The sequence below is a fragment of the Xenopus laevis genome, chromosome 3S, assembly GCF_017654675.1.
Source record: "Xenopus laevis strain J_2021 chromosome 3S, Xenopus_laevis_v10.1, whole genome shotgun sequence".
NCBI classification, from domain to species: domain Eukaryota; kingdom Metazoa; phylum Chordata; class Amphibia; order Anura; family Pipidae; genus Xenopus; species Xenopus laevis.
In genome coordinates this window covers 113355955-113379958 of record NC_054376.1, presented here as the reverse complement: position 1 = coordinate 113379958, position 24004 = coordinate 113355955, and the positions used below count along the sequence as shown (strand labels likewise).

The 24004-nt window shown below is 38.6% G+C and overlaps 1 protein-coding gene across 2 annotated transcripts in view; it reads right to left on the bottom strand.

The window, feature by feature from the left end:
• Positions 1–6626: 6626 nt before the first annotated feature.
• Positions 6627–24004, bottom strand: part of LOC108712409 (teneurin-2) — a 1104728-nt gene continuing 1087350 nt past the window's right edge. For both annotated transcript variants that reach the window (XM_041588750.1, XM_041588751.1), the window contains 4 exons: positions 20563–20859; positions 18036–19650; positions 13191–13321; positions 6627–8451 (listed from right to left, as the gene is read on the bottom strand). In XM_041588750.1, coding sequence (XP_041444684.1) covers positions 7690–8451; positions 13191–13321; positions 18036–19650; positions 20563–20859 — 2805 coding nt within the window. In that variant the 3' untranslated portion in view covers positions 6627–7689. The remainder of the gene's footprint in view (positions 8452–13190; positions 13322–18035; positions 19651–20562; positions 20860–24004) is intronic.

The following is a 24004-nucleotide window of genomic DNA, read 5'->3' as shown; positions in this document are numbered from 1 at the left end:
CCCTTCTCCTTGAGCTTAAAAGAAGGGCAGGTATGGGGGGAGCATGATGCCTCCTTCACCTCAGGGGACGCAATGGTCCAAAGTGGTCCTGTGTTATGGTAGCAATTGATTTGGAGGTAAGATTATATTCAAATAACGGTTTCAACCTGGCGATTATAGACCTGTAAGTGTTAAGTTTGTAGTAATCAGTACATTTCTTATGAGGCACAAATCATGTCAAAGAAACCTTTGTTTTTTAACATGTAGTAAGTAGGAATTCGGACATTGATGCTGCAGTAAATGTGATCTAATAAGATTTTGCCAAAGTTATTGCTTTAGGGCCATATAAAATTTACTTTCCAAACGAAGGTAAGGAGTAAAGAGCTGGCTAAATAATTGTATAAGGAGTATACAGTATATGCCAGTGGTAGATTTTTTAATTGGACTAGTGTTTAAAGTGGTATTTCTATATAAGGTTTGTCTGTACATGTTTGCATTGAGGTTGGTTTATTTAATAAACTGGAGAACAGTCTGTGAACATTGAATATGCAGATAACCCTGTATTAAAACCCCATATAAAATAATGCATTCTTTAAAAGTATTGCAATTGGCCTACTAAAGGCGGTTGCAGGTCATTTGTCAGGAGACATTTGTCTACTTATATTTAGTATTTTTATGTCCTGTTTATTGTACATTTATTAAACCAAGACTAGGCTTGAAATTATTGCTTGAATCAATGTTTTCTGAAGTCTGTAAACATTTTATAAAAAGTTCCCCTTGGAGGTCAACAAAGATTGACCTCCAAGGGGAAGTTGAACTGAATAGGTCTGGCAAACAGTGCCATAAAATAGCATGGAGGTTTGATTGCTCGAGATGATTAATGTACTAAGTTTAAATAAAGGAAAAAAAGGCAAAATACTTCTTAGATCTTTCCTGGGTTCTGTTCTATAAAATATGTTCATAAATAATATTACATGAAATATTTAAAGTAAGGCATGTCTTTACAGACAACACAGATCTATAAGAGAATTCATGCTGCAGGTGGGATAGACAAATGTAAAATAAATGTAACGGTTGGCACCCTAAATCTAGAACCGATGCCAAGCACCCTGGTCTCGGCTTGTGCTTCCGCCTGTAGCAGCCGCCTTTGGCCTTGGGAGGAGCCCTCAGCTACTCAGACGCCGCCAGGTCTTAAAACGAGAGGTGCAAAGCGAGGGGTTCTAGACAAGCAAAGGGCACAACTGTAAACAAGAGTCTTTTGGGCTGAAGGTCACAGTACAAGGCATTTAGGCAGAATCGTAGTCAGATCAGGCAGGGTCGGGGCAGGCAGAGAATATACGTAGTGAGGCAGGCAAGGGTCAAACCAGAAAGTCAATCCGAAGGGTTTAGCAGAAGAGGTAGTCGGTATTCAGGCAAGGGTCAGGATCCAGAGGTCAGAATAGTCAAAAGCCAGGCAGGGGTCACAACCGGAATCAAAACAGGTTCAGAACAGAAGAGCTTAGAGCACAGAAGCACCAGGAACAAACTCCTATAACAGACAAGGTCTAAAAACCAAACTGGGCTTTTTAAACGTTGGAATTTTCGTGCCAATCGCCTGCGCCTTTAAATGAGAAAGAGACGCACCGCGAGCGCCTGCAGCGCCTGCTGCAAAGGACTCTGGCGTGGCGGGCATCCCTGCTGTCCCCCCACTAGACTACCAGGCTGAGTATTCGTCACAATAATTTATGGAAACTAGAGTAGTGATGGGTGAATGTTTCATTTTGCTTCACCGGAAAATTTGCAAATTTTCCAGTGAAAAATTATCAAAACGCAGATTTTGGCTACGCGCTGTCTGACACTTGCGTCAATTTTGACGCTGGCGTTAAAGTCAATGGGCGTCCGAATAATGTTGACGTGCGACTGTTTTGACGTGAGCAATTTTTGATGCCGGCAAAATTTCACTGCAGTTTTCACGATTTTATTAGTCGGTGGCAAAACATGGGTGTGGTTTACAGTGGGTGTGGGTTAAAAGTGGGGGTGGCCAACACTGACTTCCATTATCGGCCCTCCACCACATAGGCCAGTAAAATTTTGGCCCTCGGTACTACAGAAGTTGGACAGCACTGAGCTAGACAATGTCCTAGCAGCCCTACTCCTGCCTCTCACCCCCAAATCTCTCCATCGGTTATGTGTCCCCATTCCACCCTCCCTTGAGGGCAGCTCACAAATATATATCCTTTCTTCTCTTCTTTACAGTTGGCTGTGGATTTGGGAGTTCTCACCTTGAAGCATTTGTACTGGTAGATCTGTTACATAGCTCAAGAAAAGAGTGGAAAAAATAGAGAAATTGACTTAGTACAAGTTGATCCAGAGACTGAACAACCGTTGAGGTTCACGAGAGATAGGGGTTTTTAGCTTCCTCTGCATTATTTAGCAGTTAGGCTGGTATTATTAAAGCAGAAACATAAACTTGTGTCTTTTCAATCCAAATAGTTACAGTATTTAACAAGTGTATAATATCAGTTGAAGCAAGATATTGCAAGATCTAATTTCAGGAGCAACATACAGCATTTTAATGTCTTTAAAGGGGTCGTTCACCTTTTAATTAACTTTTAGTATGATGTAGAGAGTGATCAATTGGTGTTCATTTGTTATCATTTGTAGTTTTTGAGTTTATTCCATTATTTTGATAAATTACAAGCAGCAATAACAATACATTTGTAGCCTGGCAGAGCATTTGTTTTTTTAGATGGAGTCAGTGACCCCCATTTGAAAGCCGGAAAGAGTCAGAAGAGGAAGGCAAATAATTAAAAAAAAACTATAAAAAATAAATAATGAAAACCAGTTGAAAATCTGCTTAGAATTTAATTTAAAGGTGAACCACCCCTTGACAAATGACTGTATCCCATATATAGCAAACTGTTTGGATGAAATACCTTGAGACCTGCACAATCATGAGTTCAGAAAAGTATCCTGTTGGCTATGAGTAGCAAAGCTATTTATACATGAACACTGAGACATTTAACTAGGTCAATATGATACCATTGTCAAATATTGTGCCATGTTTATCCATATAAGGTGTTGTTTCACCCACATTATTAACTAGCATCCAGAAAGGAAAGGCTGTTCAGTCTGCATCTGAGTATCAAAGTTGAAAAAAATTAGCCTGTTTGGACTCATTTGGGGGCATATTTATCAAGGGTCGGATTTTGAATTGAAAAAACTTCAAAATTCTAATTCAAAAAGACCAACCGAAATGAAGTCAAAGTTTTTTTTGGTCGAATAGGTCCGTTTTTGACCGAATAGGTCCATATTCAGCTGAATGGGAATCGTACGAATCGAAGCAATAGCGCATTCGATCGAATTCGATCTTAAGTTTTTCCCAAAAAAACCTTTGATTCTTCAAAGTCCACCAATTGACTCCAAATAGGTTCTAGGAGGTCCCCCATAGGCTAAAACAACAATTCGGCAGGTTATAGGTGGCGAATGATCGAAGTCGAATTTGGATTATTCCCTAGTTGAAGTACACAAAAAATAGCTCAAAATTTGAATTTTTTTTCCAGTGATGAACAAAGCTCAAAGGCTGACTGTACAAATATGAACAAAATGCTCACTTAGTTCTGTGAAGAGGGCCACAAAATTATGATGTCTAGAGTTGGGCTGGGGTGTGTGAGGACCCACACCCCTTCTAGGGCCCCTGCTGTCTGCCTGCTCACCCACTGGCAGCCCCCCTGCACATGCACTGTCCTTATACTGCTATTCGGGAAGGGAGGAGCGACTGAGGAGGGCAGGCAAGGATTGGTTATGGGTCTGTGGGGCCAACTGGGTTTTTTACCGGTGTCTCACCGGCCCACTCTGACCCTGATGATCCGTATGGTTTTCATATGGTTGCCCCAATTATCCAATCAGCCAATATTTATGTGGTATTTAAACAATTTCACTGCCCAGAACCCCCTGTATTCTGATACCAACACAATTTTATTGGCAAATCCTTAAAATATCAACTAATTTAGAGGTAAGGCTAAAAGAGACAAACAAATGAACCTAAAGGAGAACTAAATCCTAAAAATAAATATGTCTTAAAATGCCATGTTTTATAGACAGCATATATTGCACCAGCCTAACGTTTCAGCTTGTCAATAGCAGCAATGATCCAGGACTTCAAACTTGTCACAGGGGGTCACCATCTTGGAAAGTGTCTGTGACACTCACATGCTCAGTGGGCTTTGAGCAGCTGTTGAGAAGCTAAGCTTAGGGCTCGTCACTAATTATCCAGCAGAAAATGAGCTTCCCCTGTAATATAAGCTGATGCTACAGGTTTGCTGATTATTAAATTCTGATGCTAATTGCACTGGTTTCTGTGTTGCCATGTAGTAATTATCTGTATTAATTACTAATCAGCCTTATATTGTGACATTTCTATTCTATATGTACTGTATATTGTGAGTGGGTCCCTAAGCTCAGTAAGTGACAGCAGCACAGAGCATGTGCAGTGAATCAGCAGAAAGAAGATGGGGAGCTACTGGGGCATCTTTGGAGACACAGATCTTTACTGCTAAAGGGTTGTGGTTGCCTTTGGCTGGTACAGAAGCACAAAACATAATGTACAAAGTTTCTAGCTGTAGTTCTCCTTTAAGTAAACCAGAAATATACAAATTTGCCAAACGAAAGAAAAGATTACAGTAAAACCACATTTTACTTTGTTTTGTGCATCCCGCCTTTATATCATACAAGATCTATTTCCCTGATTGTAGAGATTTTACATCATCCCCTGCAATATGTTGAAAGGGTAATTAAAATGTTCAGCAGTCCTGTTATTTGTAAATGTATTTGCAAACAAAAAAAAACATATTTCTGTCCCCTACATTTAGAAATAACATCTTTTAGGCAACATTTTATTTTTAATGATTTTTAATGATTCTTGTAAATGAGGTTTGTTTATTCAGGTATGAGATCGGTTATCCGGAAACCTTTTATCCAGAAATCTCCTAGTCCGTCTCCCTTAGAGTCCATTTTAATCGAATTCCCATTTTTAAACCTTATTTCCCTTTTTCTCTGTAATAACAGAACCTTGTACTTGATCCCAACTTAGCTGCATGAATCCATAGTGGTGGCAAAACTGTCCTTTTGGGTTTATTTATTATTAGTTTTAATGTTTTTTTTTTAACATACTTAAAGGAACAGTAACACCAAAAAATGTAAGTATCTTAAAGGAAGGAAAATATAATTTACTGTTGCTCTGTGGTGGTAAACCTGGTTTTGCTTCAAAAAGTCTTCTGTAGTTTATATAAACAAATCTGGTTGCTAGGGTCCAAATTATCCTAGCAACAGTGCACTGATTTGAATAAGAGACTGGAATATGAATAGGAGAGGCCTGAATTGAAAGAAGAGTAATAAAAAGCAATAACAATAAATTTGTAGCCTTACAGATCGAGCATTCTTTTTTTAGATGGGGTCAGTGACCCCCATTTGAAGGCTGGAAAGAATCAGAAGAAAAAGGCAAATCATTCAAAAACTATAAAAAAATAAATAAGACCAATTAAAAAGCTGCTTAGAATTGGCCGTTTTATAACATACTAAGGAGCAGATTTATCAAGGGTCGAAGTGAATTCGAGGGAATTTTCGAAGTAAAAAAATTCGAAATTCAAAGTAATTTTTTGGATACTTCGACCATCGAATAGGATACTACGACTTCGAATTTACTTCGAATTCGAATATTCAAATATTTGATAATCGAAGTACTGTCTCTTAAAAAACCTTCGACTTCAATACTTCGCCAAATTAAACCTGCCGAAGTGCTATGTTAGCCTATGGGGACCTTCTAATGCATTTTATAAGTCTTCACACATTGAAGTAAAATCGTTTGATCGTACGCTAAAATTGTTCGAATCGAATGATTTTACTTAGATCGTTCGATGGCCAAGTTCGGTAAAAAATACTTCGACTTCGATATTCGAATTAGAAGTATTTCAATTCGATGGTTGCATTTTGAAGTATTTTTTACTTCGAAATTCGACCCTTGATAAAGCTGCCCCTAAAAGTTAACTGAAAGGTGAACCACCCCTTTCAAGTGGACCTGTCACCCAGACATAAAAATCTGTATAATAAAAGTCCTTTTCAAATTAAACATGAAATCCAAATTATTTTTTTAAGTATTGCCTGCGCCTCCTCTATGCCTTAGGCATAGAGGCGGGGCAAGTAATTACTTTCACTTTCCGTTCAGCACTTCCTACATGTCACTGCTCTCCCCACATTCCCCCAGTTCTCTTCACCATTTAATTGTGTAGCCAGGACGTGGGGATGGACATCAGGTCCCCCATTCTGGTGCACAAACAAGATTCTGAGATGATACAAGGCTTGTCTTAATAACAGTGTCCACAAAATGGCTCCTGCCTGCTTGTTATAATTATGAATTCCCAGACTGATGGAAACAAGATTCAAATAATTTATACAATGTAATTAAAGTTCATTTTGCTTGACTAAGATGATAAAATCGAATTTGAAATCATTTTTTTGGGGTGACGGGTCCCCTTTAAGGAATGCAAACTCCATATCAGGGAAAGCCCCCTTATCTGAAAAACCTCAGGTCCCAAGCACTTGGGATAATAGATCTTTTTATAATTCACCTACCTCTGAATCTGATTTCTTGACACAAACAGATGGCCGTAGGCATTTTAGAGACTTTATTTATGTATAAACAATTTAAACACTTTGCCATAAATTATCTTTGCCTGTCTCTAAACTTCATTTAGCAGCAAATTAAAATCATATAAAAACTCAATGACCAGTTCATACATGTATATTACAAAAAAAGAAAAAAAAAAAGAAAAAAGTTTATACCAAAGTTCATAATCAATTTCTATTGTGACTGTAAAGGTGATTGTCTCCGTTTATTGTTCTGACCAAACAAACACATTTTCTAGTTTAATCTGAAACAGTGATTGTGCCTTTTGGCGTTTTGTATGAACAGGGTGATCTGAAGTGGTGCCCGTTTGAGATAGCGTCACAATGCCCACACCTCTACTGTAACTGTTACCAACAAACTACTGAATCTACACAGACTACACCCTGTAACTGTGTTATATTGTCCACAATGGAATTATCAAATACAAACAAGAGGATGAATCTAACTGTAGCGAAAGCCTCCGTTGTGAACCAAACGTCACACTCTACCCATTTCATGAACAAATGAAGTCAGAGCATTTGGGGATCAGAGTGCGACGTTTTTTTTGTTTCACGGTCCGTCTGTCCGGTGCTCTTTGAGCGAAGAGTCCTTTTTAGAAATCAATCCAAAGTCAAGTATTGAAATGCAGAACGTATTCTTCTTAAATCAAAATCTCGGAAATTGCTATTAAAGAAGCAAAATTTCAGCAAAGGGTCTTTAGAAAGGTGGATGTCTTCAGTCTGTTAAATTTGACTCGCATCAAAGACGAGATCGTTATCAAAGGCCGTTGTTATTGTAAATGATACCCAGAAGAAGTGGGTAAATATCACAGGGGTACTTTTTGTGTTTAGTTGTGTGTCAGCTTTAAAATCCACGTCGGTAGGTGATTTTGTGTTTTTTTTTTTTTTGCAGCAGAAGTAAACTCAAAAAATGTGAGCTTTCCTGCTACTTAACGGTCTCCAAACATTTCAGCTTAGTGCCCCAATAGGTCTTCATCTCCTTAGGAGAGGAGATAACAATTGTATCTACTGATTCATCCAAGAAAAGGATGCCAGTAGATTAATTTGTTACCTCTTTCCCATTTCATTCTGTCTCAAAAACTGGATGTTACTGCTACTGTCTGCTAACTCTGGATACTGCTCCACAGGGAGCACATAGTACCCTTCGTATCCTTGAACTCTTCCTGTACTCAAAAGTTGCTGTTTTTCTCCTTCAGTCCATAAACGACTGCCTTCCCTTCCATCCCTTGCTTTTTGTTGCTCTTTGGCCCATGCTGCTGCTAAGGCTCTCTGACGGGCTTGGTCAAGAACTCTCGCCCTTTCTTCATCGAGATTGTCTACGGTTAAACCATAGCGTATATTAAGCAGCAATGAAAAATGCTGGAATTCAATGTTTGTAAACCTACGAGTCCTTCCGTTTATAAGAAGAGTTGGTTGAGAGACTGTGACATTCACTCCATTGTCCAGGGTTTTACGACCAGTCGAGACCCCTAAGGTGACCAGGTCGCTGTCAGATGTGCCGATCTTGACAAAGTAATGCGTGTCCTTCCCTTCTATGTTGTAGTACATTTTTTCAAGATAGTGCGCACTGTTAAGTACCAGAGCAATTTTGCGACTGTCGTCATTGGCGATGCTGGAGATTGCTGTTGTTACTTTTCCTTCTTTGATAGCAAACATTATGCCCTTTCCAATGATAGGAACTGTTGTTGCAAACCAATGTCCTGGCTTCTCTCTTATGGTCGTGTGGAGGCGTTTTACTATGGTTTGACCCTCCAGTGCCATAAATGCTTGATTGTGCCTTTCAGCGGTCTGCTGAACGCCCGTTATTAGCTGCAAGACAGAAAAAAATTCATTCATTATGGGGACTTTTTGAGTAGTGCCGTGAACTATAGACGCTACCATTTTTTTGAAGGTCACGCAATAGTGGCTTAATTACATTTTCACATTAATTTAGTGCTTCACTTGAAATAAAAAAGGTTATTTCTCACCCCACTGCTTTATTATCCAAATAGTTCAACAAATTATTTCAGGGCTAAAGTCTGTACTTCAAAATTATACAAAAATCCATTTTTTTTCTTATATTAAAGGTAAAGTTTACCTAAATCTTATAATGGGGCTTATTCTAAGCAGCTTTTTAGTTGGTCTTTAGTGTTCATTTCTGACGCTTTCCAGCTTGCAAATAAACATTCTATGTTGTTGTCTGGATCTCTCACCCTGGCAGTCAATAAAAAAACACACACTAGCTGTGTGCCTTTGAATTTATTGTGGTTTTTTTATTGATTATTTTGTTTATTTCCATTCTACCTATCTGCTGCATGATTATTAGGGTCATTAAGTTCTAGCAACCAGAGAGTGTACCAAAAATGGAAATTAAGAACTACAGACGATTAATAGCAATTTGTTAATTTGAGTACCATTAAAATGATTAAGATAACCCTTTAAATGTCTTGATTTTGCATTGTAATCTCTCTTTTTTAGTTTACTGTCACAAGGAGAGGCTTCTTTGCTGGCATACATTAGACATGCTTATTTGGCCCTTATATCTACTACAGGAATGACATCCGGCCTATCACTGCACACACAGTGCGGGTTTTGCCCCATAAAAGGCACATTTAAGCATTGTTATAATTAGCCTGAAAACAAACATTAAGGGGCATATTTATCAAGGGTCGATTCTGAATTGAAAAAACTTTGAAATTCAAAATCAAAAAGACCAACTGAAATTAAGTTTTTTTTGGGTCGAATAGGTCTGTATTTGGCCAAATTCTAATCATATGAATCGAAGGAATAGCACATTTGAAGTCCATTCGAAGTCCATTCGATAGCACATTCGAAGTCCACCAATTGACTCCAAATAGGTTCTAGGAGGTCCCACATAGGCTAAAACAGCAATTCAGCAGGTTATAGATGGCGAATGGTCGATTTTTAAAGAGACCGTACATGATATTCGAATTTTCTAATTTTTTTTCATATTCAAATCGAATTTGGATTATTCCCTAGTCAATGCAAAAACCAAAAAAGTGGACGGCACTCCGTTCAAGGAGATAGCAGGTTTGGGATTCAATCCCTTAATTATAGGCCTATGATTAAGGGATTAAATCCCGAAACGCATAGGGCGTAAAATGCTTGTAGGAGTTGGAATAAACCTGCTATCTCCTTGAACGGAATGCAGTCCACTTTTTTGGTTTTTGGAGGGACATAAGCGGTGGGGACGCTGTGGACTGAGCACCCAACAAGGAGGCATTGGAACAGCCAATGGGAGGATAAGCTTTGAGCGGTCTATTTGGTGTGAGAGAGAAGTATTCCCTAATCGAAGTACACAAAAAATATCTCAAAAATCGATGGGCAGATTTATCAAAGGTTATGGTGAATTTTCGATTGAAAAAATCTAATTTCAAGCTATTTTTTGTGTACTTCGACTAGGAATAACCCAAATTCAACTCGAATTTGAAAAAAATTTAAAAATTTGAATATCAAAATTTATCATGTACTGTCTCTTTAAAAATTAGACTTCAACCATTCGCCATCTAAAACCTGCCGAATTGCTGTTTTAGCCTATGGGGGCCCTCCTAGAACCTATTTGGAGTCAATTGGTGGACTTAGAAAAATCAAAGTTTTTTTGGGAAAAACTTTGAATCAAATTTGATCGAATGCGCTAATCCATCAATTCGTACAATTCAAATTTGGCCGAATATGGACCTATTGATCGAAAACGGACCTATTCAACCAAAAAAAAAAAACCTCAACTCAATTTCGGTTGGTCTTTTTGAATTTGAGTTTTGAAATTCGACCCTTGATAAATGTGCCCCAGGATTTTAGTAAACAAATGTGGCAAACTTGAAAATTACAAAATTAGTTGGTAAGAAAGGAGGGGGGTGGGGATTTGTGAAGTGCACAAAGTGTAGAATGTAAAGTGAAAGTAATTTTCTGCTCCGCCTCTATGAGTAAGGCATTGAGGTGGGGCAGGTAATACATGATTGACAGCAGAGATATTTAAATGCATGTGTAACAGGTATGGATGTTTTAATAAAAAAAAAGAATTTGTGTTTCATGTTCAGTTTAAAAAGGACTATTATTATACAGCTTTTTATGTCTGCGTGACAGGACCCTTTAAGAAGAAAAAAAAAGTGGTAGCTAAACGCTACTTTCCCATAGCTACTTGTAGGATTGACCGAAATCCACTTTACTTGCGTTATTGGCTCATTGAGAGTCACTTGATCCACGACTATTACCAAAATATTTTATTATAATTACATGACGAAAACATGCACATTTTTTATAGTGGTTGGGGACAACTGACATTAGTTCCCATTAATATCCATGGGAATAAAACCAACGTATTTGATCTTTAGTAGCAACAAATTATATTACTTTATGTAACTAGTGAAAGGAATCTTTAATCATCATTTTTAACACTTGACTCTAGGACGCTCAAGGCCTTTTCAGGTGGGACTTTACATTCCATATGTTAGGGGACTGCGCCCCAACATCCAATTTATACTATATGCTAAATAACATTGCAGTACCAATTGTGTTTTTTTTTATTCTAAGGCCCCCACTTCTTTTACTTGAAGTTGTTTGTTGAACCTTTGTTACACGGCCAGATTGCAGTGTATGTAATGTCTTTACAGATGAGAGAAGTTAGTGAAGCAAAAAATGGAAAAAGCTCGGCAAAACAACCCATTCTTCCTTTTCTGATAAACCATAGTGTGTTTTTATTGGATATATGCAATACAGTAGCTGTAAGCTATAGTTTTTTTATGTGTAGCAGTAAAATCCCAAAGGGTTGTGTTATTATACTGTAGATAGAACAGATGGCCAACTAACTTTAGATTTCCCTGTGCCATTGTTAATCAAAAAACAACTCAAGGGTATATACACAAAGAGCTAATGATGCTGTAATTAACATAATAATCTAGGCAGGAGAAATGCATGGTGTGTGGAAGAGCATTATGAGAAAACCTCTGATAACCTGCCTGGAGTTGAACCGGGGATCTGGTGTTTCTGTAGTGTCTGTATTACTGTGTGCAGACCGCTAAGCCCTGGTTCACTCCTATGTAATTGCAAGTAAGCATGGCTTGTTTCACCTGTTGCCAATCTGGCCACAGGTGATCAGTAGAGATGGGCGAATAAATTTGGCAGGCGCAAATTTGCAGTGAATTTCCACATTTCACCACCGGTGAATAAATTTGCAAAACTGCGGCGAAAATTTGCCGGTGAAAAATCCACCTCGGCTAAAAATATGGGCGCGCGTCAGAATAGTCGCACGCATAGACATTGTCGCGTGGCAAAATTATTTGGAAACCCATTGACTTTAATGCATTTGGCCAAAATAGGTGCGTGTATAACAATTGTCGCGGGCTAAATTGACACTCGTCAAAATAATTTTGACGCCCATTCACTTCAATGCGTTTCACAATTTTTTCGCCGTTTCGCAAATTTTTCAGCATTTTGCGGGAAAATTTTTCAGCAAAGCGAAACGGGACAAATTCACCCATCACTAGTGATCAGTGTAAGAAATATTAGTCTGGCTATAAAACCTCCTACACTGCACTGACTCATTGCCCAATGTATGTCTTTTTTGTGATAGTACCTGGGTGTGATTCCTGTCTGATCTTCTGTTCCTGACCTTTGCCTGTTTTGACCTTTTGCTGTATTGCTGCCTGGACCGACCCATGCCTGTTTGACCACTCTCTGACCACTCTGTTCGACCACTCTGTTTGACTGACCCATGCCTGTTTGACCACTCTCTGACCACTCTGTTTGACCGACCCATGCCTGTTTGACCACTCTCTGACCACTCTGTTTGACCACTCTGTTTGACTGACCCATGCCTGTTTGACCACTCTCTGACCACTCTGTTTGACCGACCCATGCCTGTTTGACCACTCTGTTTGACCGACCCATGCCTGTTTGACCACTCTCTGACCACTCTGTTTGACCACTCTGTTTGACTGACCCATGCCTGTTTGACCACTCTCTGACCACTCTGTTTGACCGACCCATGCCTGTTTGACCACTCTGTTTGACCACTCTGTTTGACCTACCCATGCCTGTTTGACCTACCCATGCCTGTTTGACCACTGTCTGACCACTCTGTTTGATCATTCTGGATCCTGACTTGGTACAGTGTTACTGATTGGTTTTGACTCTGGCCTGTTTTTCCAAACTACGCTCCTGGTTCCTGATTCTGTACTGCACTGTTTGACTGGTACTGATCTGGCCTGGTAATCCTGACTACGCTCCTGGTTTCTGATCCTGTACTGCACTGGTTGGTACTGTCCCTGCCTGTTCCACATCTGCACTCTCTGTTCCCCGTTCTTGTATATGTTCTGGTTCACTTGCCTGCCCAGAACTTCCCCCATGGTCCTCTCACGTTAAGTCCTGGCAGCAGATGACTCCTCCCGAAGCCAAAGACAGCTGCTATAGGCAGAAGTGCGAGCTGAGACCGGAACCTTGGGGTCTGCTCTGGGTTTTGGGATACCATGTGTTATAAAATCCCTTTGTCACATACGTAAAAGTTGAAATTGCATGCAACAAAATATCATTTTAGAACAAATGTGCATTACCTGCCCATTCTCACACTCTTGACTCTCTGTCAGCTCATAAGGCGCAGGCACAAAGTACATTCTTGAGCGTGGGAAACCAGGAATGATGTTGCTTAGCTGAAATCCAAACATCACTAACCAGCTCTGCACATCTATACAATGAAAACACAAGATGGATTATACCAATCAGCTTCTGGTGATTCCTGAAAATTAATTAAATGCTATAACGATAAATAAGAAGTGTCCCTTTTTACTTGTTTTCTTATAACAAAGTATACATTTCATATACATGTCTTACTAACACAAATCTAACATACGGGAAAATGTACCCTGACATAGGATCTTCTCTTCATATCTTCTCCCATAAAATGACAATGAATTGGAAATAAATACAATGTACAGTTAGTGGCAGTATATTTGAAAATGCATAAACAGGGTGGCCATTTATATTCCCTTAAAAAAAAAACTCGTTCCATTGTGGATATATTTATAGTTTGTTCCACATGACTAAAAGCAATTACAGTCTGAATCTGAAAGGCAATGTTTTTTTTTTTATTATAGAAATCTATTCTCTGCCATAAGAAAGTGAAGTTATTTTAGATCAGACAGATGTGTCTTCATGCTGACCAATCAGATGCAAAATGTATTTTAGGTCTAGTCATATGTCTTAACCAATGAGCAGGTAGCATTTTTACATAGGGGATGGAATTCTTTCAACAATCAAGAGATATTACATTTTGCAAGGTGACACTAGTTCACATAACTGTACCCTTTCCATGGCAACACCCGTTTAAAGGAGAACTAAAGCTTAACTAAGGAAGTAGGTAGAAATGTTGTCCATTGTGTTTTGGGCTTCTGTACCAGCCCAAGGCAACCACAGCCCTTTAGCAGGGAAGATCTGTGTCTCCAAAGATGCCCCAGTAGCTCCCCATCTGCTGATTCACTGCACATGCTCTGTGCTGCTGTCACTTACTGAGCTTAGGGACCCACTCACAATATACAGTACACATAGAATAGAAATGTCACAATATAAGGCTGATTAGTAATAGTGATGGGTGAATAAATTCGGCAGGCAAAAATTTACAGTGTCAAAAAAATTTGGGCGCGTCAGAATAGTCGAGCGCATAAAATTTTTCGCTGCTTCAAAATTATACGGACGCTCATTGACTTTAATGGACAAAATAGGCGCGCATATAAAAAGTATTGTATACTTCAATGCATTTTCTCTAATTTTTCGCAGTTTCACGAATTTCACAGTAACGGGACAAATTCACCCATCACTAATTAGTAATTGATACAGATAATTACTACATGGCAGCACAGAAACCAGTGCAATTAGCATCAGAATTTAATAATCAGCCCTGTAGCATCAGCTTATATTACAGACCAACCTCATTTTCTGCTGGATAATTAGTGACGACCCCTAAGCTTAGCTTCTCAACAGCCAATCAGAGCCCACTGAGCATGTGAGTGTCACAGACACTTTCCAAGATGGTGACCCCCTGTGACAAGTTTGAAGTCCTGGATCATTGCTGCCATTGACAAGCTGAAACTTTAGGCTGGTGCAATAGGTTCAGTATATAAAATACGGCATTTTTAGAACTATTCATTGTTAGGGTTTAGTTCTCCTTTAAGACTCATAGTATATACACATAGTATAACAGTGTTTATATAAATGTCATTCATTTTGACTACAAGGAATTTATATTGTAAACATATTTTGACTTTTAGTGTAGTTGCAAACAGCCACATGAACACTCTTTCTTAAGAAGAAAAACGGGAACATAATGATACAGAGCTCATTTAAAATGTATATTTGAGTGATAACCCTTATATGAGCACTTATCCATTGCAAAAGCCTTTTTTTTTTTTTAACAAAGTGTAGCTTACAATCCACTGGCTAGATTGGAGCATTATGTCTAAAGCATTTTGAAATGCATGTGACCCCAATTGCATGGATTTCTTTCAAGAAGAAAAAAAGTCTCCCATCGTTGAGGTCCCATTCAACTTTTTTCTAAAGGAATCTATTTTTGGTTTGAACGATGCAATCATAGAAGAAATGTTCTCTTTCCCGTCTTACTTCTTGTTTCATAGTGGTAGATTACTGCAACTAAGAGTTCAAATTGCCACTTAATGGCATATTATGTTGCACAGAAAACCATCACTAATCAGAAAGTCTTATTCAGTTACTATGATTGGCCCTTTAGCAAATGTGCCCATTTTGTAATAGCTGGTTTTTTTTAAAAAAAACTAAGATCCATTTTTAAACTGAACCTTACAACTGTATACTTTGCTTTTTGACACTGCAAATAAGTATATACATTTTATAATATATATATGTATATTTTTGTTAATTAAAAAAAAATCCTGTTTTTGTCTTTAAGTTCTGAATTCTTCTTAATATATTTGCAGATTCACTTGTTTTTTCATGCACACAGACTTAGTTTTAAGGTGAAGACATGGAGCTACTAGTAGCACCTACTTGTTGTGGCTACAAAATCCCCAAAAAATCCCCTGCCATAGACAATACTGAGAATTGAGAATAAGTCACCTAGGGGCAGATTTACTAAGCTCGAGTGAATTTTCGAAGTTAAAAAAGTTCGAATTTCAAAGTAATTTTTTGGATACTTCGACCATCGAATAGGATACTACGACTTCGAATTTACTTTGACTTCGATTCAAAGTAAAAATCGTTTGAATATTCGACCATTAGATAATCAAAGTACTGTCTCCTTAAAAAAAACTTTGACTTCATACTTCGCCAAATTAAAGCTACCGAAGTGCAATGTTAGCCTATGGGGACCTTCCATAGGTTTTTTTAATCAAATAGAAATCCTTAGATTGATTGCTAAAAATCGTTCGATTTGAACTACTTAATCATTTATTCAAACGATTTCTATTCGATCGATCGAATACGCTAAAAACCCTTCGACTTCGATATTCGAACTCAAAGGCTTTCAATTCGAGGGTCGAATTTCGATGTTTTTTTAACTTCGAAATTCGACCCTTAGTAAATCTGCCCCGTAGTGTCTTAGCAAAGCCAATTATCTCTATGTCCCTGTGTGTCTTCACCCTTATACAAAAGGATTTAGGGCAATGGAACACCAGGAGATTAACCACCAGTGATAAATCTCCTCTTCTGTGGGCGACTAATTTCCTGTAAATGCTTTTACACCGGCGATAAAGTGAATTGCTGGTGGTAAAACCCATGTGTTGCTTCAGTCTTCTTGTTATAATTTATACAGGAGCAGTGGCCAGCTCCATGTTGTAGCTTCCACCCTTTCCAGCTAAAGTCAGGTGATCCCACTGGTGGCCAATAAAAGGGCAACCAAGTTTGGGAGTTTTACTTTGAAAGCAGCAAGTAAGTTGCAGGTAAAACTTATAAAATGTATAACGAAGCAATAGAATTCTTAATGAATCAGATGCAAGTTGAGTGTAGGAACTGGCCACAACGGGGATGACTTTGACGTAGTTGGCCAGCTTAAATATATTGCAATATATGGACAAACAATCCCTGTTTTGTTTAAAGGATAAGGCATTTTTTAGTAGCTGTATGCACAAAATGTTTCAATGTCTGAAACATATTGATAATGGGTTAAGTGCAGAGGACTCTTGTATTTGCTATGTAAATTTTTGTGTGGTCACAACCTCATTGCACCCCTGCTTAAAGGGATCTTGTCATCGGAAAACATGTTTTTTTCAAAACGTATCCGTTAAAAGTGCTTCTCCAGCAGAATTCTGCACTGAAATCCATTTCTCAAAAGATCAAACAGATTTTTTTATATTCAATTTTAAAATCTGACATGGGGCTAGACATTTTGTCAATTTCCCAGCTGCCCCTGGTCATGTGACTTGTGCCTGCACTTTAGGAGAGAAATGCTTTCTGGCAGGGTGCTGTTTTTCCTTCTCAATGTAACTGAATGTGTCTCAGTGGGACATGGGTTTTTACTATTGAGTGTTATTCTTAGATCTACCAGGCAGCTGTTATCTTGTGTTAGGGAGCTGCTATCTGGTTACCTTCCCATTGTTCTTTTGTTTGGCTGCTGGGGGCAAAAAGGGAGGGGTGATATCACTCTAACTTGCAGTACAGCAGTAAAGAGTGATTGAAGTTTTATCAGAGCACAAGTCACATGACTTGGGGCAGCTGGGAAACTGACAATATGCCTAGCCCCATGTCAGATTTCAAAATTGAATATAAAAAAATCTATTTGCTCTTTTGAGAAATGGATTTCAGTGCAGAATTCTGCTGGAGTAGCTCTATTAACTGATTCATTTTGCAAAAAAATTTTTTCCCATGACAGTATCCCTTTAATGTTTTTAAAAAATAGTGGTGAGCACAACTTTCCCTTGTTTGCTTCAGTCTTCCACAGTCGCTTAAATTTGCCTCAAGAGGAAACTTCAAGAGATTATTGTGGTGGTGGCACACTGGCAGATTAGTCACCAAGCGTCAAATCTTCTCTACTATGGGTGACTAATCTCCCCAAAATGCCTTCCCACCAGCAAAAATGCAAATTGCCTGCTGGATGGCATACGTATCACTTCATTTTCTGAAGTCGCTCAAGGTTGCCTCTTGAGGAAACTTCTGGCGACTTCGGAAAACTTTGTGCCACCACCCTTACACATGGGTTTTACCACCAGCGATTCACTTTATCGCCGGTTGAAAAATATGTACAGGAGAGTAGTCGTCCACAGAAGAGGAGATTTATTGCTGGTGATTACTCTCCTGATGTATTTAGAAGGCAGATTTCTATTCCCAATGATCACATTTAGAACAAAGGGACCCATATTACTAACACATTTCAAGACCAATCTTTGTCAGTAAAGCAAAATGATAAGCAAAAAAAAAAGCAATGTGATATTACTTACCAGTTACATAGTTCTTCAAATCCATTTCAGTACTCAGAGGATTGTTGTTCTTAAACATATATAAATTAAAAGGAGCAGGATCGCGGCCAATTTTTTTCCACATTGTGTAATCAGGAGATATCCAACGCCCAGCCAAAACATCATAATCTCTTTGCATAAAATGGACGAGTTTAGTTAATGGGTCATAAAGACCGCCGTGAAACCCAATCACTAGCTGGAAATTTGGATTAGAATCAAAGTAAATTTCTCCATATGCTGTATACTGTAGTTGTTTGATCATCACTCCATTAATACTGAAGGCTGCCAAGGGAGTTCCTGTATTATCGGAGGCAATGTAATACTCCTCTCCACTACTGCTTTCCATTGCAAAGAGGTGTCCTTGCAAGTCATAATACAGAGATGTTATCTCAGAGTTAGAGTGATTATAAACATGGGTGACCCTTGTTGGGTTGTGCAAATCTGCATAGAAAAACTGAAGATGAAGCCCTAAATTTGTTTTCCATGATGCTCTACGTCCTAATCCATCATATCGATACTGTATATTCCACCCACTGACCTTATTATATGCTCTTGTAAGAAGACCTTTGGAGTTATACTCAAAAATATCAGAACCTCTTTGGCACAAAAATCCATCATCATCAATTTTGTACTGTACATCCCCTAGACGTGTTATCCTGTCTCGAAGATCATAGCGTAATGGCATCAACCGGGCGCTATTTCCAGGATTTAAAAGGTGCAGGTTCCCATTTAGGTCATAACTGTAGCGCCAGGTGGGTCGGTCATTTACAGAAACACTTTGCAGCTGCCCATCTCCATCGTATTCATAAGTATACTTTGTTGTGTTGGCATATGGACCAAGTTTAAGCTCTCTCTTTGTAACACGTCCCATGCTGTCATACTGGACAGTCATCCAGTACATGAGAGATCTGTATATTTCATACTGGACTTCTTTGATCCGTCCATGAGTGTCAAAATGTTTAGTAAGTGTCATCACAGCTGTGGTAATGATCTGATTTACATCGTAGTAAATGACCCCAAATTTTCCAAAATGCTCAATTTTCCCCGAAATATCATCATAGCGATACAGCTCAACTGGAAGTGGTGTTTCACTTATTATAGGCTTAATGCTAGCGACTCGAAAACTGTTGTCATGGTACGTGTAGTCAAATCGGGCATTTACCATGCCTTCTTCAGAGAACCTGTAGATTTGTTTGTCTACAAGGGGTCCGATTTTTCTGTAACGAATTGTGCAGGAAAAACCACCACTTTGGAGGTTGACCATTTTTAAAACTCCTGTGGTTTCATCATAACCAAAAGTTACTGCAGTGCTGTCATAGATGATCTCAGACAACTTTGAAAGTTTCCCATATCTATAGAATACTTGCCGACCAGTACCAAGAAATGATGTTTTTAAAATCCTACCTTCCTCGCTGTAATCAAACATTATTGACGCATTGCTTTCTGGAGGGTTGTAAATGTTTCTTATGTAACCTATTGATGTATGAGTTGACATACTGTGCCGGGCAACACTGGGCATGGTGACAGCATAAAGACGGTCCGATGAATCATATTCAAAAATATACTGCCTTTGACTTTGAAGAAGAAGCACCATGGACTAAAAAAAAAACAAAATAAGAATATGTTACATTTAGATATTTTACAATAAAAATCAAAAGAATATAAAATAAGAGCAATAAGAGCATCCACGGTTTTCTACTTAATTCTTAATTGGTTACAGTCAGCAATAGCACGGCTTTGGGGAACCTAGAAATTACTGTCTGCCAAGGTTCTATAGGCATTTCTCTCTTCTCCTAAAATCTTATCTTAAATACTGCAGCACATTTTGATTGTCTTTATTTGTAGTGGTATTGACATCAGTCGAAATTGTCATAAGGAGCAGATTTGTGCTCTGGCAATTTACGCCAGCTGTCATTGCATTCCAATGAATATAAGAAGTGGTGGACATGGACTTTTGAAGCACATTTCAAAAATCACAATTCAAACAACAATATCTCCCAAGGTGTATCACTTTATATTCTTTATTAAGTCAACTTTAGGTTTGCATGGGGGATTGTGTCCTTCCTACACCTAAAAAGGCATCATTTCTGTTTCACTTTATGGCTGAGATTGCAGCTTTCTTCATAATAAACAAAACCACTACAATGGTCACAGACCTGACAGCAAGTTATTAACAAGACCACTCAGCAACGCTAAGGAAACCATCCACCATTGCAGTTTTAAGATATACTGCATCTTTAAAAAATGAACAGAAAAAAAACAGCCTGGTGCTAAAAAATATGAATACATATGGGTCCCATTTCTCTAATGCAATAATGCCATCTAAGTCCAGTCAATAAATCATGTATTATGTCAATATCCCAAATCAACCTTGCTAAACATCTTCTGCTAACATATCTAGATCATTTTAAAAAAGGGTGTAACTTGAGGGGTAATATAACTTTACGTGCATCTTTTAAATAACTTTTACTTTTGAAAAACAGCCCTATCTTATTAGATGCGTACCAACCTTTTCTAGGTATGTATAACTCCATACTTTTCCATCTGCAAAGGAACGGGAGATAATCCTTCCTTGCTTGTCTATTTCAGTCCTCACACTCATAGCCCCACGCTGAAGGCCAGCAAGTCTTCCATTGAAGAAATAGGACACGTTGACTGGAGCAAGCCCACTGCTTGGAAGCCACAGAAGTGGCCTTCCTAGCTGATCATAGACAATCCTCAAGGTGAATTTCCGGTGATCATCATATATTTTTTCCGTGTGAGAGTTGCGATCAAAATCAATGGACAACAAGTTCCTCCCATGAACCTAAAACATAGAAAATCAGCAATTCTTATGTATAGTTTTTTTTCAATTAGATTTGAAGTCTATGCTGGTGGTTAATTAATATTTCAGTATGATAATGATTCCTTCTGATACTTACTTCCCGTGAAATATATGGAAACCATACCTTGTTAAATCATACAGGTACAGGATCTGTTATCCAGAATATTTGGTCTCGGGGGTTATATATTAGAATTGGGATTTTCCACAATTTTGGTTGCCATACCTTAAGCTTGCTAAAAATTATTTAAACATTAGGGGCAGATTTATAAAGGGTCGAATTGAAAATTTGAATTAGGCTTTTCTCATTTTTTTAAGGTCAAAACTCTCAAATTCGAATAGTGAATTATCCAAACTCGATTCGAGTTTTAATTCAAATTCTATTTTTAAGATTTATCATACTCTGACCCTTTAAGAACTCGAATTCGCCACCTAAAACCTGCCGAGTTCATGAATAAGTCAATGGGTGAGGTCCAGAGACCAATTTGGACATGTTAGTAGCCTTCCTGAAATTTGAGTTTTGTAGGAGGAAAAAACTCTAATCGAGTTTGGTCGAATTCGATTCGAGTTTTCGGATTGGTAAAATTTGTGCGAGTTTTAGATATTCAATCTTTTTTTGATTAAATAACCACCCAATTGAATTTCAAGTATAATCAAATTTAAAGGAGTTTAAAAAAACTCACATGAATTTTAAATATAATAAATGTGCCTCCCAATCAACCCAATAGGCTTGTTTTACCACAAATAAGGATTCACGCAGCTTAGTTACCATAAAGTACATGCTTTCACTTTAACATTGTAGAGTAAAAGGAAATCATTTCTAAAAATTAGGCTTATTCGCTTAAAATAAAGTCTATAGGGAGATGGCCTTCCCATAACGTGGAGCTTTCTGGATAACGGTTTTCCAGATAAGGGATTATGGCCATACCTGTGTTTAAATTGAAATAAAGTTTGATTCAAGTATGAAAACCACTGTGCATATTTCAGTCATGTTGTATTACACCTATTAACCCATTTATTAATAGATAAACTAGAATGTTTTGGATAAAGATCGGAGTGAGTTTTCATGCACTTGGAATCTATACAATAATACAGTAGCTCTTTTCTATATATTTCTGCTACTTTCTAACAGATGGGAAATGCCATGTTATCTCTATTGATTTAGTCATATCGTCAAGCTGGTAAAATGACAACCCAACTGGGAATATCTATGGAAAACCTTGTAAATTCTAAATGGCTGACAAGAAAGTTATTTTGTCAAAGGAGCCATACCGCCTAACCTTCCATACATACACATTTTCCTCTTCTCTGTTCAATGTGCATTTATGAAGCTTGGTGAATGTAGATGGAACCTCAGGGTTTAGTGTCTACTTTTTTTTTACACATATGAATTTAAGAGATCCCTTTTTTGTCATTTCTTAAGCGATGGTGACATGTTTCAAGTTTTAACAGGAATGTGTCAATGTGCCTGCAAAAACCATTGCTTCTATTCTTTCCTAGTGAAACCCTACATCCCCCAGCTCACCCCTTACTAACCTGTGTTGGGCTCTGGCACAGCTTGAAGTTGAACAGCTTCATGAATGACCAAGCACTTAGGGACAAAACAATGTTCTATACAGGACAAATATAAACAGTGCCCCAGCCTATGAGAACATTGCCCTGCCCCCACAGAGCAATGTAGACCAGGAACCTCTTCAAGCCTTGCCGGATGCCCGGCTCATATTAGTAATGGGTGAGCTGTGGGAGGCCGGGTTGCATTTCTAATAGGAAAGAATAGCGGCAGCTCTAGAGCTTTTGTTGGCAGAGTTACGCATTCCTGTTAAAATTGGAACGTGTCACTATCACTGCTTTTTAGTGATATAAAATATATGCAGACCAGCTTGTGTTCTTATCTATACTGTTGCTTTGAGTTAAGTGGAGAGGCATGATACATGTGCAAATGCATTGTTCACTGGCAAATTTGCCCATTATTGATAAACGAGCCCCAGTGGTCCTTTATATATATTTAGCAGGCACAGTGTAAGTGGCAAAAGCATGGGCAAATGCCATGCAGAAAGCCTCAGGCTTGGGTTTTGTATTTAATGTCACTGCACCCATTGCTGTTAGAACTGCAAAGTAGGATACAAATTTCAAAGTTGTAAGTGAGCCCCTTTACTTTTCTCCTACCATTGACCGGGCCTAAAGTATGGATTGTGCGCAGATGCTAAATTATGCACATCTAAGGGCAGAGACACATGCTGCAATTCAGGGAGATTAGACACCCGGCGACAAATCTCCTCTTCTTCAGGGTGAATAATCTCCCCAAACTGCCTCCCCTGCCTTCCCACTGGTTAGAATGATAGCACTTGGAGTGGTTTGTTTTCCGAAGTCGCCCGAAGTTGCCTCACGAGGAAACTTCAGGCAACTTTGGAAAACGAAGTGCTCCAAGTGCCATCCCACCAGCGATTTTCAGTCTAGCCGCCGGGTAGGCAGGAGAGGCAGTTTGAAGAGAGGAGATTTGTCACGGGCGACTAATCTCCCCGAATTGCAGCATGTGTCTCTGCCCTTAGATGTATAATTAAGCATCTGGGCACAATCCAAACTTTAGGCCCGGTCAATGGTAGGAGTAAAGTAAAGGGGCTCACTTACAACTTTGCAATTTGTATCCTAACAGCAATAGGTGCAGTGACATTAAATACAAAACCCAAGCCTGAGGCTTTCTGTATGGCATTTGCCCACACTTTTGCCACTAACACTTTGCCTGCTAAGTATATAAGGACCACTGGGGCTCATTTATCAACAATGGGCAAATTTGCCAGTGAACAATAACCCATAGCAACTAATCAGTGATTGGCTTTTTACAACCACCTGCAGGTAAATAATGAATCCAGCAATTTGATTGGTTGCCATGGGTTAACGCCCATGGGCAAATTTGCCCAGTGGTGATTAATGACTCCCATTGTTTCTAGTTTGCATTTATTATACTGATACTGATTTAGAATCACTATGCTCTCTGATTGTAATCCCTCAAGTAATTTAGGGTGATGACACACACTAAGATTCCTGGGGAAATTAGTCGCCCAGCGACAAATCTCCTCTTCTTTGGGCGACTAATCTCCTAGAAAGACCTTCCCGCCGGCTAGAATGTAAA